Below are 17988 nucleotides of genomic sequence, written 5' to 3'. Positions count from 1 at the left end.
TAACAATGACTACATCAATAACAACAACAACAACAATAACTATAACAACAATAAAAAAGAGGGCAACAAAAGAAAATAAATAAATATTTTTAAAAAAGAAAACAGATTTCTCATACTGATTAGCACTTGTGGCTAAGAGGTTGCCCTCCCCCCCCCACCCCATTTCTGCTCTCTCTAGCTGAAACAGCAGGATAATATATTTCCATCTATCTGCTTCAGGAATTGCTCAAAAAAGTAATGAGGCCAAGTCCCAGTTGACTTTCATGTGTTAAACAACACCCTTGTATCACTGCTAGTGTTCATTAAATGCTGAGCATATAAAATGTGCTTTGATGGAGGAGCTGGGAATAATTACAGCTTGCTAATTATTGTTAATTTTACCACAGCTTTGGAACTCTGTACTTTCTCAGTGATTCCAAAAAAAAAGAAAAAAAAAAAAGATAACCTTTAACATGTGATTAAAAAAAAAAAATCATAACCCCTTCATGCCATTAAAAGAGCCACAGAGTACAGACAAGCAGATTCCCACAGGCTTCATTCCTTCCTTAGTTGCAGTGGTTCAGCTTCTTATTTGGACACAGGAAGAGAAAAGACAGTGATTTGTAGACATTGTAAATTATAGAAAGAATCATTTGGTGGTCTGGGAGGTGGCGCAGTGGATAAAGCACTGGACTCTCACACATGTGGTTCTCAGTTTGATCCCCAGCAGCACATATGTCAAAGTGATGTCTGGTTCTTTCTCTCTCTTCCCCTTTCTCATGAATAAATAAATAAAATATATTTTAAAAATCATTTGTATTCTTGCTGATTTTCCTTTTTAAATATATATGTATGTGTATATATATATATATATATATATATATATATATATGTGTGTGTGTGTGTGTGTGTATGTATGTATATATGGAGAGAGAGAGAGGGAGTCTATGAAACCCAGGCTTTTTTCTATGTAGTTAGGGATCTAACCTGGAAAACACACAATCCAAGTGAGACATTTTGCTGGCCAGCTGATTCTTTTTAAAGAAGTTGCTCCTCCTTGTCCTCTCTGGGGTGGGAGGTGGGGAGGAAAGGAGGAAGAGTTGAAAGAGAATAAAATATTTTTAAAGAAGTTCTGTGGGTCGGCGGTAGCTCAGTGAGTTAAGAGCACGTGGCGCAAAGCGCAAGGACCCCCTAAGGAAGGATCCCCGTTCGAGCCCCTTGCTCCCCACCTGTAGGGGAGTCGCTTCACAGGCAGTGAAGTAGGTCTGCAGGTGTCTATCTTTCTCTCCCCTCTCTGTCTTCCCCTCCTCTCTCCATTTCTCTCTGTCCTATCCAACAACGACAACATCAATAACAACAACTATAATAACTACAACAATAAAACAACAAGGACAACAAAAGGGGAAAAAAGGCAAAATAAAGAGTTTCTCGGACTAGGGTACATAGCATAATGGCTATTCAAAGAGACGATCATGCCTAAGGCTCCCAGGTTCAATCCCCCTACACCACTATAAGCTAGAGCCAAGCAGTGCTCTGACAGAAAACAACACACGTTGTCAAGTTCTGATATATGGGACACCAGTCACCGGGTATAAACAAAACTACTCTAACTCTCCATAAACTTCTAAACAGGAGACACTCAAAGACCAATCTGAGGAGATTGAAATTCTTAAGTGAATTTTACGTCTCTAAGCCGCAACTGATGCACATTGATGAAATGGTTCTGCTAGGTAGATCATAAAACTGTTAACCAGTCAGACAGTGTTTGTTAACTGTGCACAAATGAACGTTATTAAGTCAACTAGGGGAGGGGCCAGGCGACGGCACACCTGTTTAACTGCAAACTCTACAGTGGGCAAGGACAGAGGTTCAAGCCCCTGGTCCCCACCTGCAGGGGGAAAGCTTCAAGAGTGGTGAAGCAGGGCTGCAGGTGTCTCTCTGTCTCTCCTTCTCTATCTTCCCCTCCCCTCTCAATTTCTCTCTCTCTATCATAACAAAATAAAAATTAAAAAAAAAAAAAGGCAAAGGAGTCGGGCGGTAGCGCACCGAGTTAAGCGTATGTGACGCAAAGTGCAAGGACCGGAGTTAGGATCCTGGTTCGAGCCCACGGCTCCCCACCTGCAGGGGAATGGCTTCACAAACGGTGAAGCAGGTCTGCAGGTGTCTTTCTATCCCCCCTCTCTCTCCATTTCTCTCTGTCCTATCCAACAACGATGACATCAATAAGAATAATAACTACAACAATAAAACAACAAGGGCAACAAAAGAGAATAAATAAATATAAAATATATACACACATTATATATGACAACTGGGAGAAAGAAAGCAGGAATTGAATAGACTTAAGTCAAACAGAAGAAAAGAGGAAGACGAAAGGAGGGAAAGGGACTAAATAAATAAATAAGAGGACACTTTTGTGCCCTGCTTTTCATAGAACCCCAGCCCCTGAGAGCTGCAGGCCTCAGCTGGATGTGGAGCCCAGAGTAGGAGGCATCCTGGGTGGGGCCGGGCGGCTCGGGGGCGGGTCCCTCGCTGCCCGCAGGTGAGTATCGGTTGTTGGTTCCGGGGCTTTCGGTCCGGAGGAGGCGGGAGCAGCCTCCGCTCGCCTGATCCTATCGCGGGCGGCGCAGGGCGGGCTGGGCAGTTTGTAGGACTGCGATGGGGACGGGAGGGGTGGGGGGAGACGGGGGGCGGGATGTGTCACCCAAATACCATCCAGTGAGTCGGCGGCCGAACCAGCCCGGCAGGTCTTGCGGAGTATAAAGAGCTGGAGGGAGCGGCCAGCCGCAGTCTCCAGGAGCCGGTTCCCGAAGGCTGAGCCCGAGCCCCGCAGCCCCCGCGCTCCTCCGCCGCACCATGGCCCGGGGCCCCGGCCTCCCGCTGCTGCTGCTGCTGCTGCTGCCGGCCACCCTGACCCTCTTGGCGGCCGCGCAGGACGACTGCACCTGCCACACCAACAAGATGACTGTGTGCAACCGGGACGGCCCGGGTGGACTGTGCCAGTGCCGCGCCATCGGCTCGGGCTTCGCGGTCAACTGCTCCACCCTCACCTCCAAGTGCCTGCTGCTCAAGGCGCGCATGAGCGCCCCCAAGAACGGCCGCGGGCTGGTGCGCCCCAGCGAGCACGCGATCACCGACAACGATGGGCTGTACGACCCGGACTGCGACCACGAGGGGCGCTTCAAGGCTCGCCAGTGCAACCAGACTTCCGAGTGCTGGTGCGTGAACTCGGTGGGCGTGCGGCGCACGGACAAGGGCGACCAGCACCTGCGCTGCGACGAGCTGGTGCGCACCTACCACATCCTCATCGACCTCCGCCACCGCCCAGCATCCCGCGCCTTCAACCACTCGGACCTGGATGCCGAGCTGCGCCGGCTGTTCCGCGAGCGCTACCGGCTGCACCCCAAGTTCGTGGCGGCCGTGCACTACGAGCAACCCACCATCCAGATCGAGCTGCTCCAGAACGCGTCGCAAAAGGCCCCCGGCGACGTGGACATCGCCGATGCCGCCTACTACTTCGAGAGAGACGTCAAGGGCGAGTCCTTGTTCCAGGGTCATGGTGCCTTCGACCTGCGTGTGCGCGGGGAGCCCCTGCAGGTGGAGCGGACGCTCATCTACTACCTGGACGAGAAGCCGCCCCAGTTCTCCATGAAGCGCCTCACCGCTGGCCTCATCGCCGTCATCGTGGTGGTGGTGCTGGCCGTGATCGCAGGCGTGGTGGTCCTGGTGGTCACCAACAAGAGGAAATCCGGGAAGTATAAGAAGGTGGAGATCAAGGAGCTGGGGGAGTTGAGGAAGGAGCCCAGCTTGTAGGTATCGACCCAAGAGAGAGGGGGCGGGGGTGCTGCTAGAGAGCCACGGAACTTGATTCCTGGGGGTGGGTGGGGGGGGAGATAGGTCTCCTCCCAAATTCCTGGCTTCCTCCACCCGCGTCCAATTCTATAGCTCTTGGCCTCAGGGTCACCGTTCTCTGAATTCTATCTTAAAGAAGCATTTCTAAACACCCCCACTTTTTTTTTCTTTTTTACTCCTGTCCAATAGCAAAAAACCCGAGTTAAACTAAAGAAAGTTTGGTGTAGACTTGTATAGTATAAAAATGAAGTGTCTGTGTGACAAACCCAGCGTGTCTCTCTGTCTCTCTCTCTCTCTTCCTTCCTCCCTCCCTCCCTCACTCCCCCACTCCCTCTCTCCTTCCCCCACCCCCCTCTCTTTCTCTCTTGAAAGTAAGCATTCGATTTCGAAGGCTTAAATGAGTCTCGGTGGTGAACTTTACTGTCTGGGGTTTAGTTGTTTAATGAGTTTCACTGACACCATGGCAAACGCTAGAAGAAGAACTGACACCATGGCCTTCCTGATGAGACTGAGTTTTCTAGTCGGACTCTTCGTCCTCTTTTTACCACCTTTGGGTTTACCGACTATGTATGTATATATTTGTCACCGGGAAAGCAGTCTGTTCAGCTGCCTGAACACGTTTTAGGTATCATCGACTGCAGACCTTGCCCCTCCCAAATGGATTCTTCAACTTGCCTTTTTTACAGCTCATAGTAGAAATCTTTCTTTTGTAAAAATGTTTGTACATATGTTGTCTTTGATAATGCTGCTGTGATTTTTTTTTTTTAAAGAAAAACATGAACTTAATAAAATACAGAAAAGGCACAGACCCAAAGATGGAAGTTTGTGGAAATTTTCTGCAAATTTATACCGCCTCACGTCTCCTGTCTTAATTTTCCCTGACTGAATTTCTTGTTTGAAATTCTAACACTGTCTTTTGTTTGCAAGGGTGGATATTTCACACTGTACCCTGCTGTTTCCTGGAATGAAGTCTTGCTAGAAATGTTGGTCTTTTTAAACCTGGGGACTTAAAACTTCAAGAGAAAGGGGACCAGGCTCAGTTCAGCTGTAAGTCAGAATTCCCCAAAGGAAACTCTCCCTTTTCAGGAGCTATTACCTCCTTTGAATTTTTATCCTGGAAGTAGGTGGTACTATACCCATTCAAACTTTGACAGTGTACTTAATCTCAAAATAGTACTGCGACTCTGAGAGATATTAACCATAAAGTACTGCCAGGCCGTAATGGTATCTCTGCTCTGCTCTGCTATGCAGGTTGTTCTCCTAGTGTTTCATTAATAGTGTGTTTTTAAAAACTTTTATTTCCTGTTCGGTGTAAAATGAAAAAAAAAAAAAAACCAACTAGCAACTTGTTGACTTCATGCAGTTTTCCTTTCAGTCATTCGCATTCATTGATAAGAAGTCTTTGTGAGGTAGCCCATAGGTAAACAAGTTATTGCAAAAACTAGGAAACAACAATGGGCTTGAATAAAGAAGGAAATAGGGGGGCTGGGCAGTAGCGGGTTAAGCACACATGGCGGGAAGCACAAGTACTGGTGTAAGGGTTTAAGGATGCCGGTTTGAGCCCAGGCTCCCCACTTGCAAGGGGATTGCTTTACAAGCAGTGAAGCAGTTCTGCAGGTGTCTGTCTTTCTCTCCCCCTCTCTGTCTTCCCCTCCTCTCTCCATTTCTCTCTGTCCTATCCAGCAACGACATCAATAACAACTATAATAATAATAACCACAACAATAAAACAACAAGGGCAACAAAGGGGGGGGGGGAATAGCCTCCAGGAGCAGTGGATTTGTGGTGTAGACACAGAGTCCCAGCAATAACCCTGGAGGCAAAAAAAATAAATAAGTAAATAAATAAAATAAAAGAAGAAGGAAATGACTGATATATACAACAGCAAATAGATCCAGGGCTTTAGTTTCTTCCCCTGGAAACCACCTCATATCCCTCTTCTCACCCCTCTGCAGTGCTTTGTCCCTTAAGACTAGAAGACCCTCCAGAACTGATGATGGGGGGAGGTAGTACTTAGCTGGCTTTCATAGCCTGGGGCAGTTGCTGGTGTGATGAAGGAGTGGTTACTTTTAGAATAGACAAAGATCTGTGTCTGCAACCGAGTAAGTGCTCCTGCTAGGCAGACACTCCCTTTAAACCACAAACACCCTCCCCTTTTGAGACTTAACAAGGAGATGCGGGTAGATGGGGGTTGACTTGCCCACACTGGGAAGGACAGCCATGACATTAGAATGGGAACAATGAGACTCCATTCCTTCTGGGTGCTTCCCATTTCCCTGAGTCACTGAAATGACTAAACTGAAGGGATCTTGGCAATCACCTCTAATCTAACCCCTCATTTTACAGATGAAAGGATGAGTGACTTCTCAAGATGAATGTTTCTGTGACACAGTTGGAACTAGAAAGTCTCTTGATCCCTACACCAACATTCCTTTCACTTTTATCACAATGCAATTGTTTCAAGAGTCACTTCAGAAAACTATCACTTGACTTGGAAAATAAATAGATTAAGAATTGAGTGGGCAACTGAACAAAGAGAAAAGCCCATTCCATCATCAGAATGGCTTCTGGATAATTTCTTCAGTTTCTCCAGTAATTCAGACTCTGAGTCCTTAAATTTAATTGTGATTGTTGCTCCCAAAGCTCTTCCACACATATCATCTTCCTTGAGACCTTGTCTTCCTGGAAAACAAAACCCTGGTGTGAGTTTGTGAGTTCACAAACCCTGCTCTGGTGGGTGAACTGAATGAGACTACAATTTTATTTTTTTTATGTATTTATTTATTTATTTATTTAGTACTGTTGTGAAGATGAAATGAGCTCATTGATAAGTGCTTAAAATTATCTGGACACTTGGAATTCAGTTTACCTGAATTTTTCTTCTCAAGAAAAGGGTTGGGTTAACCCAAGAACTCACCTTCTCTATGTGCCAAAGATGTGGTTAAAACTCTTTGTCTTCTCTCTTCCCTGATCCAGCTTTCTAGTCCTTTTCCAACTGTGACACCATCTCCCCAGACAATGGGTCCACCTGCATATTAGATGTCAGGCTCAGGCAAAAACCTGTAAAGTCATGGGCCCCTTGCAATATACCTAAAATAGACTTACTAGCTTTTTCCAAAATGGAGACCCCAAATCTCCATTCACAATATTCTTGCCTTTAGGTTCATGATTAGTAACAATTTAAGATACAAAGTCCTGCTGCTTTATATCTTAACCCTTTTTCAGCCACCAGGTTCCAGATGCTACCATGATGCCAACCTGACTTCACCGGGCAGATGACCTCACCAATGTAGCCTGGAGCCCCTCCTCCCCAGAGTCCTGCCCCACTAGGGAAAGAGGAAGACAGGCTGGGAGTATGAATTGACCTGCCAATGCCCATGTTCAGCTGGGAAGCCATTACAGAAGCCAGACCTTCCACCTTCTGCACCCCATAGTGACCCTGGGTCCATACTCCCAGAGGGATAAAGAATTTGAAAGCTTTCCTAAGCTTTCAAGGGAGGGGATGGGATATAGAACTCTGGTGGTGGGAATTGTGTGGAATTATACCCCTCTTATCCTATGGTCTTGTCTATTTTTCTATTTTATACATTTTTTTTTTAATATTTGTCTTTGGGAGTCGGGCGGTAGCGCAGTGGGTTAAGCGCACGTGGTACAAAGTTCAAGGACTGGCATAAGTATCCCAGTTCGAGCCCCCAGCTCCCTGCCTGCAGGGGAGTCACTTCACAGGAGGTGAAGCAGATCTGCAGGTATCTGTCTTTCTCTCCTCTCTGTCTTCCCCTCCTCTCTCCATTTCTCTCTGTCCTATCCAACAATGATGACATTAATAACAACAACAATAACAACAAGGACAACAAAAAGGAAATAAATAAATTTTTTTTAAAAAAAAAATCTTTGTCTTTAGCTCCCTATCCCAGGTTGACAACCCTTACACCTTTTTTTTTTAAGATTTTATTATTTTTATATATATATATATATTTTTAGATTTTATTTATTTATTAATGAGAAAGATAGGAGGAGAGAGAGAAAGAACCAGACATCACTCTGGTACATGTGCTGCCGGGGATTGAACTCAGGACCTCATGCTTGAGAGTCCAGTGCTTTATCCACTGCGCCACCTCCCGGACCACTTAAGATTTTATTTATTTATGAAAAAGATAGGAGGAAAGAGAAAGAACCAGACATCACTCTGGCACATGTGCTGCCGGGGATCGAACTTGGGACCTCATGCTTGAGAGTCCAAAGCTTTACCACCACTGCGCCACCTCCCGGACCACTCTTACACCTTTTTTTTTTTTTTTTTTTAACTTCCAATGAAAAACCCTTCTTGTTCCTGCATTGAAACTCAGCTGAAGATAGGATTTCAGAACAGCTCTAAGTTTAGGCTCCATCTGCAGAATATACCCCACAAACTTCCATTCACTCACTGCTTTGAGGACAGGCCCTGGGGCTGTGCTTGGGAGGAATGTGAGGAAAGGGTGTGGCTCACCCAGCAGGTCACAGCTTGTCTCCTGAGTTGTGTGGGAAGCTCATCTGATTTCTTTGTTTCAGTCACCCGAGCCACCTGCACTCTTGCTACTGCCTTAGTTTAAGTTTTTTTTTTTTTTTTTAACCAGAGCACTGCTCAGCTCTGGTTTATGGCAGTGTGGGGGATTGAACCTGGGACTTGAGAGCCCCAGGCATGAAAGTCTCTTTGCATAACCATTATGCTATACCCCCACCCAACTGAAGCTATTTTTTAAGTCACATACTTTCTCTCTGCTAGCTTGTTTTTGGATTCACTGTTTTCCAAATAGTATCACAGACTATCAGGACTAGAAAGGAAACTATTGCAGTGGTCCGGGAGGTGGCACAGTGAATAAAGCACTGTGGTTTAAGCCCGAGGTTCCAAGTTCAATCCCTGGCAGCATATACACCAGAGTGATATCTGGTTCTTTCTCTCCTCCCATCTTGTTCATAAATAAATAAATAAATAAATAAATAAATAAATAAATAACATCTTTAAAAAGAAAGGAAGAGAACTATTGAGTTTACAACTCCATTCAACAGATGAAGAAACTGAAACCCCGTGAGGAGAATGGCTGTGACCTACTCAAACTGAGCAGTGTTACCCTAGGGCTCGAATACCTAACTTCTCTCTCTTTTTTTTTTAAATTATACTTTATCTATTTTATTTGATAGAACAGAGAAAAATTGAGGAGGAGAGATAGAAATGGAGATAGATACCTGTAGTACAGCTTCACCACTAGTGAAGCTTTCTTCCTGCAGGTGGGGGCTAGGAACTTGAACGTGGGTCCATATGCATCATAGTGCATGTACCTGGCCAGGTACACCACCACCTGCCCCCCCCTTTTGCTCAATACCCTAACTTCTAGCTTGTCTAGAATTTGCTCTACTTTCTCCCTAGTTAATTTTCCAGTAACTTTTCCTTGTTTGTTTCTGTTCTGAAATCGCTGTGGTTTTTCCTTAGCTTTTTAACATCAGATGTGAGATACATGGTTAAAATGTACAATTTATGAACTTTGACATTACCTGGAATTTCAAACTCCTGTTTTTTTATTTGTTAAGTAAATAAATTTCTATCAACTATGCTTGATGTTGAGGACTTAATGAAGACATTAAGATAGGAGAAGATTGAGTGTGTGTATTAAGTGGATGGTCAATCCTGTTAGGATGACAGAAAGTATATCAAGAACCCGAGAGGGGGTGGAGCAGAAAAGGGAAGAACTAGTAACAGTTGACTTCTCCCCAGAGGAATGTGAACAGCACTTCTACTCCACTTTCTTTAGAGGAAATCTCCATCCCACGGCAACCTTAAAAATTACTTGTTTAGGGGGTTGGGCGGTAGCGCAGCGGGTTAAGAGCACATGAAGCAAAGTGCAAGGACTGGCTGAAGGATCCCTGTTCAAACCCGCTCCCCCTGCGGGGGTGAGGGGTCACTTCATAGGCGATGAAGCAGGTCAGCAGGTATCTGTCTTTGGCTCTCCCTCTGTCTCCCCTCCTCTCTTGATCTCTCTCTGTCTTATCCAACAACAGCAATGGCAAAAATAACAGTAACAACAACAAGGGCAACAAAATGGGAAAAATGGCCTCCAGGAGCAGTGGATTCGTAGTGCAGGCACTGAGCCCCAGCAATAACCCTGGAGGCAAAAAAAAAAAAATTACTTGTTTATAGGCTGGGGCTAGGTAGGGATCAACCTGTTAACATCCATGTCCAGCAGAGAAGCAATTATAGAAAGAAGCCAGACCTCCTACCTTTTGCACCCTGTAAAGAATTGTGATCCATACTCCCAGAGGGATAAAGAATAGGGAAGTTTCCACTGGAGGTGATGGGTGGTGGGAACTGTATGGAATTATGCCCCTGTTATCTTACAATATTGTTGATCATTATTAAATCACTAATAGATTTTTTTTAAAAAAGAAAATGACCAGTTTTTAAAGGCAGAGTGATGACCCACCATGATATGTATAAAATATCTGAATTCTAATCACAGATGCACAAGTAGTTGTGATAAAAGATTGTAAGTGTCCCACTTAGCACAAGCAATCATTTCATATAAAATCATGTTTTTCATGTAATGCAAAATAGTGACTAATTCTAGGAAATAGGCATTTGGGGGGATGTGGGGCACTTGATTCAGTCTATCACACATCCATATTTTTTCAGGAATATACTATACTGCCTTTGAATAATTATAAACCAGGATGCATTTTCAAATTTTATTTTTTTTATCTTTATTATATTGGCTAGAGACAGCCAGATATTGAAAGGAAGATAGAGCGAGACAGGGAGACACCTACAGTACAGATTCACCACCTGTGAAGCTTCTCCCCTGAAGACTTGGGGCTTGAACCTGGCTCCTTATGCATTGTAACATGTGTGCTCAACCAGATGCACCAACACCCAGCCCCCATTTTTTGTCACTACATTCTTCCCTTCTGGCCCTCTCTTCTACTCTTCTATCCCTTTTTGAACAGTCTTTTTTTTTTTTTTTTTATTACCAGAGCACTACTAAGCTCTGGTTTATGGTGGTTTGAGGGATTGAATCTGGGACTTTTGGAGCCTCTGGCATGAGAGTCGCTTTGCATAATCATTATGCTCTCTACCCACACCCAAACAAAGTCTTTCCGAGTAGAAAATCAACTCAATAAAATTATTCTACATTCCACACAAGGTTGTATAGGAAACCTGGAACCTACTAAACATTCAAGAAACGTGTGATCTGCTTCCAGTACTGACCATTTATGGAGCATATAGGATGTGCTAAACACTGCCCTATAAGATTTATCCTGATTATCTCATCATTTCACAACAGCCTCATGGATATGAAGCATATGCTGTTGTTCCTGTCTTACTGGTAAGTGTTAGCGAGCATAAATCAAACCACCATCCACTGTAAGGAAGCAAAGATGTTTATTGACGAATTGCAATCCGGGCCGAGATGGTGACTGGTGTTAGTCTACCAAGCTCGGCCCCGAACAGGGCTCAAACCATACAATTTATAGGAATTCAGACTACACTCAGGGAGGGGGAGCACATCACCTTATCAACCTACATCCAATAACAGGCTATAGCAAACACAAGATCCAATCATTTCAAACTTAGCAAAAGCATGATCCATTCAAAGCAAAGCGCGGGCTAGTTTCAAATATAGTAAGATCACACAACCAATAGAATTCAACCAGGCACATCCTCCTGCCATTGGCTATGACCACCCATCCGGTAGACAGCACACCACAAAGTCTGTTCAAAGGTCCTGATAAGGCTTGTCCTCAGGCAGGGTCCTTTGAACAATGGGTGGCCTTAACTGATTAGGTCCTGCTTATTCAAGGGGGAAGAGGCAAGGAATTTTACACCTCATACTACAAGCAACTCATACTAAAACCACTTAACAAACAACTGCATAAAAAGGGAATTTCAAGGCTACTGCCTTTTACATTCCCCACTTGTCTTAGCCAAGAATCAAATCTTTGATTCATCTTCATCTTTTTTTTCTTTTGGGTCAGTGGGATCAGCAACTGTCCTCTTCAAAGGAGTGTGATGAATCTAGTGGCACTTTCCTGCAACCTTTGCAGCAGTTGGTGTACTCAGGATCACAATATAAGGTCTTTCTCACTGGGTGTGCCTTGTGGAGCAGGCAGCAGGTGACAGGGTCCTTCCCAAAAGCTTGTAGCACAGCATTCTAATTGTCCTGCAATATAGGCTGGAGATCTGTAAAAACTTGGTAACAGTTGTGGGATAGATCAGAGACAAGAGCATCACAGATCATGACAGCAGCAGTCTGCCAAAAACCATTTCAAAGGGAGACAGTTTGTTTACAATGGGAAACTATACTCTCAGAAGGGCCTGAGCCAGGAGCGATACCCATCCCCTGCCAGTTTCAAGGGTTAATTAAGTCTCCTTTAAGGTCTAATTTATCTCTCTACCTGCCCAGGGATATGGGACTCGTTAGCATAATGAAATTCCCAATTTGTTCCCATTTCTCGGGCCACTAACCGAGACACAAAAACAGTGAATGTCTGCTTACCAGAACCAATGGTGAGAGGGAACTCTCCACCTGGGCACTGTTTTATCTAAAATTTTCTTGCTCACCATCTATGCCCCCTCAGACTTTATTGGTTAAACCTCTACCCAACTTGAAAATGTGTCTATAAATATCAGCAAGTACTTATACCCAAAAATCTCTGATTTTACTTCTGTAAAATCTATTTAGTCTCTAGTCCTAATCTCTTGCCCATCTTATTTCTCCTTACTGTATCCAGGGTCCTTTGGAAGCAGGGAGCCTAGTAGAATCAATGTCAAGGCTGGCTCTGCTTGTTGTGTAGCTGCACAAGTGGTTTCATCTGCCCTCTAGTTTCTTTTCTGATGTCCGGAACAATGGGTCACGGCTGCTTCTTGCAGGGTCCATGCGGCCTCCAGTAGGTTCTTTTGCTGGATCATCTTCCCGGTGGGAGTCAGGAATCTTCTCTCCCCACATGCTCCGTGCACACACCATGTAGCAAAGGCATACCTCTTGGCAGTCATGCTTTTGTAGGGAGCCTCAGGATCCATCTCCAACATCAGCGTGGCAGGGTTCAGGCTGGTGGCAGCACTGAATTTCACTCATGACTGGTCTAGGAACAGAACTTGGTAGCAGGTTAGGTGGGCATTGGACTTGCCCCAGTGATGGCTTGTCTGCTTTCCTTACCAGCTGTGCCACAGGTGCTATTGTCCTCAGGCATTTTGTCCATCCAGCAGCTACAGGGTCCAATATTTGACAAATAGGCAACGGGTCTGTGCCATGGCCCAAGGTTTTTGGGTCAGCACTCCCCGGCTTATGCCTTTAAGTTCATCAACCAGCAGTCTAAATGGCTTGTTGATAAAACAGCCTTTCTTCCAGTGTCCTTTTTCTTTGCAGTAACATCACTGATCTTTCTCTACCCTTAGCCCCAATTTTCTGACTTTCCTTTTCCCTCTGGGCACTGCCCCAACTTTCTCTTTCTTTCTTTCTTCCTTCCTTCCTTTCTTTCTTTCTTTCCAAAGTCTAATGTCAAAACATTTACCAACTTCTTAAAAACCCTCTGAGCAATCTCTCAGCTTTTCTTTAAAATCTTTCTGTCTTCTGTAACTTTTTTTTTTAACACCTGGGGCAGATTTGAGCAACAAAAGGCCAAATTCAGTGTCATTCTATTTACCTTAGAGAAATTTGTGGGCCATTTTACTGCCTCTTGGAGACCCCCTAAGAGAACCTGGCAGTATGATTGAAGGGGTATCACTGCCGTACTCGTACATTTGTAACCAGTAAGACATACACAAAACCAGATTAAGAGCTTACCAAAACTGACAATCTAATGACCAGAATTTGCCTATACATCTCTATGTAATTTTAGAAGGTCTTTTTAACAAACAGATATACCAGTATAGTATATAAAGTCAATATCTAATGTGTTGACATAATAAAATGATCACCATTTTTTAGCATTATTTTAAACTGCTTGGACAATTTAAGCACAATATCAAAACAGTTTTTGTTAAGATCTTTACTCATCACAAAGCTATCATGAATAAGTGTAGATATAAAACTCTTAATAGATTTTACCCCCTTAGAACTCTAATATGGCAACTTAAAAGGCTAAAATAAACCTCATAACTTAAATATTCAAAATAATAATTTTGTTAAATCAGGATTTGCCAAAACAAATCTTCTATCAGACCAAAAATACCATTTGTCAAGAATAAATCTCTGACAGTGTCTTAAAACAAACCAGATAATTTTTAAAAGCAGAAAGATATAAAGAGGAAAACCAGAGCAAAAGTCTCAGGCTAGAAAATCATTAATATAACCACTGTGTTATTTTTCACTCACCTAAGCCAGTTCTACTTCTCTAGTTGAGAAGGTATTTTAAAACGTTTACATGTCAATAACCTTCCTGCCATTTTTCACACAAGAGATAGAGACACATCTTCAGTGTGTGATACCTAACTTGAGAGACTCTGTTTGAATTTTAAAGAGCATACATTTAAAAGTTATTTTTTTAACCTCCTGTAGCAATTTCCATAACCAGGATCTCTAAACCAAATTCAGTTTAACTAAATTTTTCTTTAAACTTTAAACAAACTCTAATTACTTAAGAGAGTTAACACATACTAGTGACTTCTCAAAGCATTTTCAATGTCAGACAAATGCCAAATTTGCTGTGGACCAATATCTATAAAAGAGATAATTTGCATATCAATTTGGAGAAGATGAATTGTCACATTAAATACTCAAGACTTTAAATCTTTAGCTGTCTTAGCAAATGAATTTTTACCCTTATATTACCACATAAGAACTGTATTGAGAACTCTTTTTTAAAGAACTTTGATAAGAATGCAGCTTTAAAGTTACTTACACTTTTAACCTTAAGATTAACGTTTCTTAGGCCACAAAAACAAACCTAAAACACACATATAAACATGTAAGACATCTCATAGCCACCTTTTTATCATTTATATATCTGGGCTGATTGCTTAGGGGAAAAGAGCAGCTTTTAACCAGTACAGACACATCTTAGCACTATACCTGGTCAAACACAAATTTAGATCTGCACTCACACAATTTTTCAAGATGAAACATCTCACATTTATATACTAAGATTTTTTCTTTTATCCAATAGCTCCTTAGGACAACCTTAACTAGCCCTAAATAAATAAGGAGAAAGAAACAAATTCTTTCAGCTTCTCTCCACGAGGACCAAGGGCAGTTTTCAGACAGTTCCAGTCAGCTCCGGGGGCATGGGTAAAGCCACACACATGCTAGCACTATCACCCATCTGCACCCATGGGCCCCTCCCAGGTCACAGCCACACCAAGGCAGGGCGGGGTGTCACCCCTGCACTAGAGCTGCTGCCTGGCCCGGCTCCAGGCCCCTGCTGTGACCAGCCCTCCTGACTCCTGTGAGGGCGGGGTGGCACCCTCAGGGTCCTGCCTGGACTAGCCTGAGGACATGATTCTGCTACTCAGGCTTAAAAGAGAGACAAAGACAAGGCAAAATTCAGCTGGCAACTTCAGGCCGGAACCAAATCTGGTCCCGTCGCTCTGAGATGATTTCTTAATGTTGACCAAAAAGACACAGGGACACAAAAAAGCACAGAAACACATCTTACATCGAAGGTGAGCCTCTCTGAGGAACAAAAAGTCATGAGTTTATATTTATGCACTCCTACCCCCAAACTATGAGTAACCAGGTCCAGTGGGGCAGATGCCGCCTGGCCCATTCCTGCAAAGTGGAAGTAAGTGAACACGAAACACAGACTGACAAACAGACAAGACACACACAGACAGACAAGCGCGCTTAACAAATGTCCTGACAATACCTAACACCCCAGATTTCACGGGTTCTTTTTATACTTTTCTTACAGCCAGCTGGCACACCGTTTTCTCATTCTCACACACTTTTTCCCTATCAACCCAAAGGGTGTCCACTTGGGACCTTCTTCCCTTTTTAGGTTGCAAGAAGTTTTTATTAATGGAGACTCCAGTTTTTCTAAAAAAAATTTTTAACCTTTAACCTCCTGTGGTACCATAACACAAAATAAGGGAAGGAGACAAACGAAGAGACAACCAGCTAAGACTACAAGGCCGACAAGACGGATAGTTAGTGGGGAAAATGGAACTGACATCCGAAGGACATCAGACACTCAACTGTGCCCGCCTGGCCGGGCCCCTCGCGGGACCTTAAGGAGTCTTAGCTTTAAGGGTAGCTGTATAATCCCCGGCCCTGGTCTCAACTAAGTTGAGAATCCCCGTTTAGCTGAAACGACTCCACGGACACGCAGGTTAGGGCCCACTCAGGCCCCGTAGCCTTAAGGCTGTGAGGCATGCGGCATTCACACACACACACACACAATGCATGCAGCAGATCACTCACTCAGTCAAGATTGGGCAATTACCATTCCGGCCGCCGCTACTAAGGAATGTTGCCAGTTAGGCCTTCAGGAGTCACCGGAGAGTAGCTCCAGCCAGACCCCCTCAATTGCACTAATAGGCTCAGCCTTTTCGCGAATTGCCAAAGTGAGGAGAGTAAAGGAGACAAACACAGAGTGGCCACGAGAGACAGTTCGGAAGCAGACCCTGTTCCAGATCCTTAGGGGACCCTGTTTCAGGTCCCGGGTGGACCCTGTTTCAGGTCCCGGGTGGACCCTGTCTCAGGTCCCGGGTGGACCCTGTTTCAGGTCCCGGGTGGACCCTGTCTCAGGTCCCGGGGCGGACCCTGTTCCAGATCCTTACCCCAGCAGCCTGGGAGTCGTCACTCCCCAGCGCTGCGGTCTGGGATTTTTAACGCGGCGTCCCACAATCCACAGACCCCCAGGCCCCGCGGGGACTTACACAAAAATCAAGCTTGACTCACTGATCCTCCGGAGGTGCAGAGCTGGAAAAGAAATGGTACCATGCAAAATTCAGGCCTGACTTACCGGCGCCAGGCAGGACTTCCAAGGCCTCCGAGGGTCCGGACCCAGGATGGGGTGTCCTCAGGAATACCCGTCTGAGGGATCTCGCTGGAGCCTCCAAATGTTAGCGAGCATAAATCAAACCACCATCCACTGTAAGGAAGCAAAGATGTTTATTGACGAATTGCAATCCGGGCCGAGATGGTGACTGGTGTTAGTCTACCAAGCTCGGCCCCGAACAGGGCTCAAACCATACAATTTATAGGAATTCAGACTACACTCAGGGAGGGGGAGCACATCACCTTATCAACCTACATCCAATAACAGGCTATAGCAAACACAAGATCCAATCATTTCAAACTTAGCAAAAGCATGATCCATTCAAAGCAAAGCGCGGGCTAGTTTCAAATATAGTAAGATCACACAACCAATAGAATTCAACCAGGCACATCCTCCTGCCATTGGCTATGACCACCCATCCGGTAGACAGCACACCACAAAGTCTGTTCAAAGGTCCTGATAAGGCTTGTCCTCAGGCAGGGTCCTTTGAACAATGGGTGGCCTTAACTGATTAGGTCCTGCTTATTCAAGGGGGAAGAGGCAAGGAATTTTACACCTCATACTACAAGCAACTCATACTAAAACCACTTAACAAACAACTGCATAAAAAGGGAATTTCAAGGCTACTGCCTTTTACAGTAAGGAAACCAAGGCATAAATAAACCAACTTGCCAGAAATCACGTCTCTGGCAAGGAGAATAGCTTGAATTCAAATTCCAGGGCTGTCCTCCTTCATGCTGGTACTTTGCCCTCTATACTCAACAGCTCTGTAAAGCAAAACCCACTGTCATGATGAATAGTGATGATGCAAGTAGGAAGGGTTATTCTTGGGGACCCAGATGGAATCTTCAAAGGACTATGTGGGAAGTTAACAAATTTCTTTTTTGGAAAATTTATTTATAAAATAAAAAATATCAATAAGACCAGAGGATAAGAGATACAATTCCACACAATTCCCACCACAAGAGTTCTGTGTTCCATCCCCTCCCTCGAAAGCTTTCTTATTCTTTATCCCTCTGGGATCATGGACCCAGGATCACTATGGGGTACAGAAGGTGGAAGGTCTGTCTTCTATAATTGTTTCTCTGCTGAATATGGGTGCTGGAAGGTTGATCCATACTCCCATACTATTTCTATCTTTCCCCAGTGGGGCAGGGCTCTGGGGAGGTGGGGTTCCAGGGTACACTGGTG

At 44.4% G+C, this 17988-nt stretch overlaps 1 protein-coding gene across 1 annotated transcript; it reads left to right on the top strand.

Moving 5' to 3' along the window:
* Positions 1–2686: 2686 nt before the first annotated feature.
* Positions 2687–4685, top strand: TACSTD2 (tumor associated calcium signal transducer 2). Its single transcript, XM_007522717.3, has one exon. It carries the CDS (start codon positions 2836–2838, stop codon positions 3790–3792), a length of 957 nt encoding a protein of 318 aa, XP_007522779.1. The 5' UTR covers positions 2687–2835; the 3' UTR covers positions 3793–4685.
* The last annotated feature ends 13303 nt before the right edge of the window (positions 4686–17988 follow it).

The sequence above is a fragment of the Erinaceus europaeus genome, chromosome 13 (genome assembly GCF_950295315.1).
Source record: "Erinaceus europaeus chromosome 13, mEriEur2.1, whole genome shotgun sequence".
Taxonomy (NCBI): domain Eukaryota; kingdom Metazoa; phylum Chordata; class Mammalia; order Eulipotyphla; family Erinaceidae; genus Erinaceus; species Erinaceus europaeus.
This window is presented reverse-complemented; position numbering and strand designations above follow the sequence as displayed.

Coding starts and splice junctions, on each gene's coding strand:
- TACSTD2 (XM_007522717.3), top strand. CDS start 2,836: ATGGCCCGGGGCCCCGGCCTCCCGCTGCTGCTGCTGCTGCTGCTGCCG.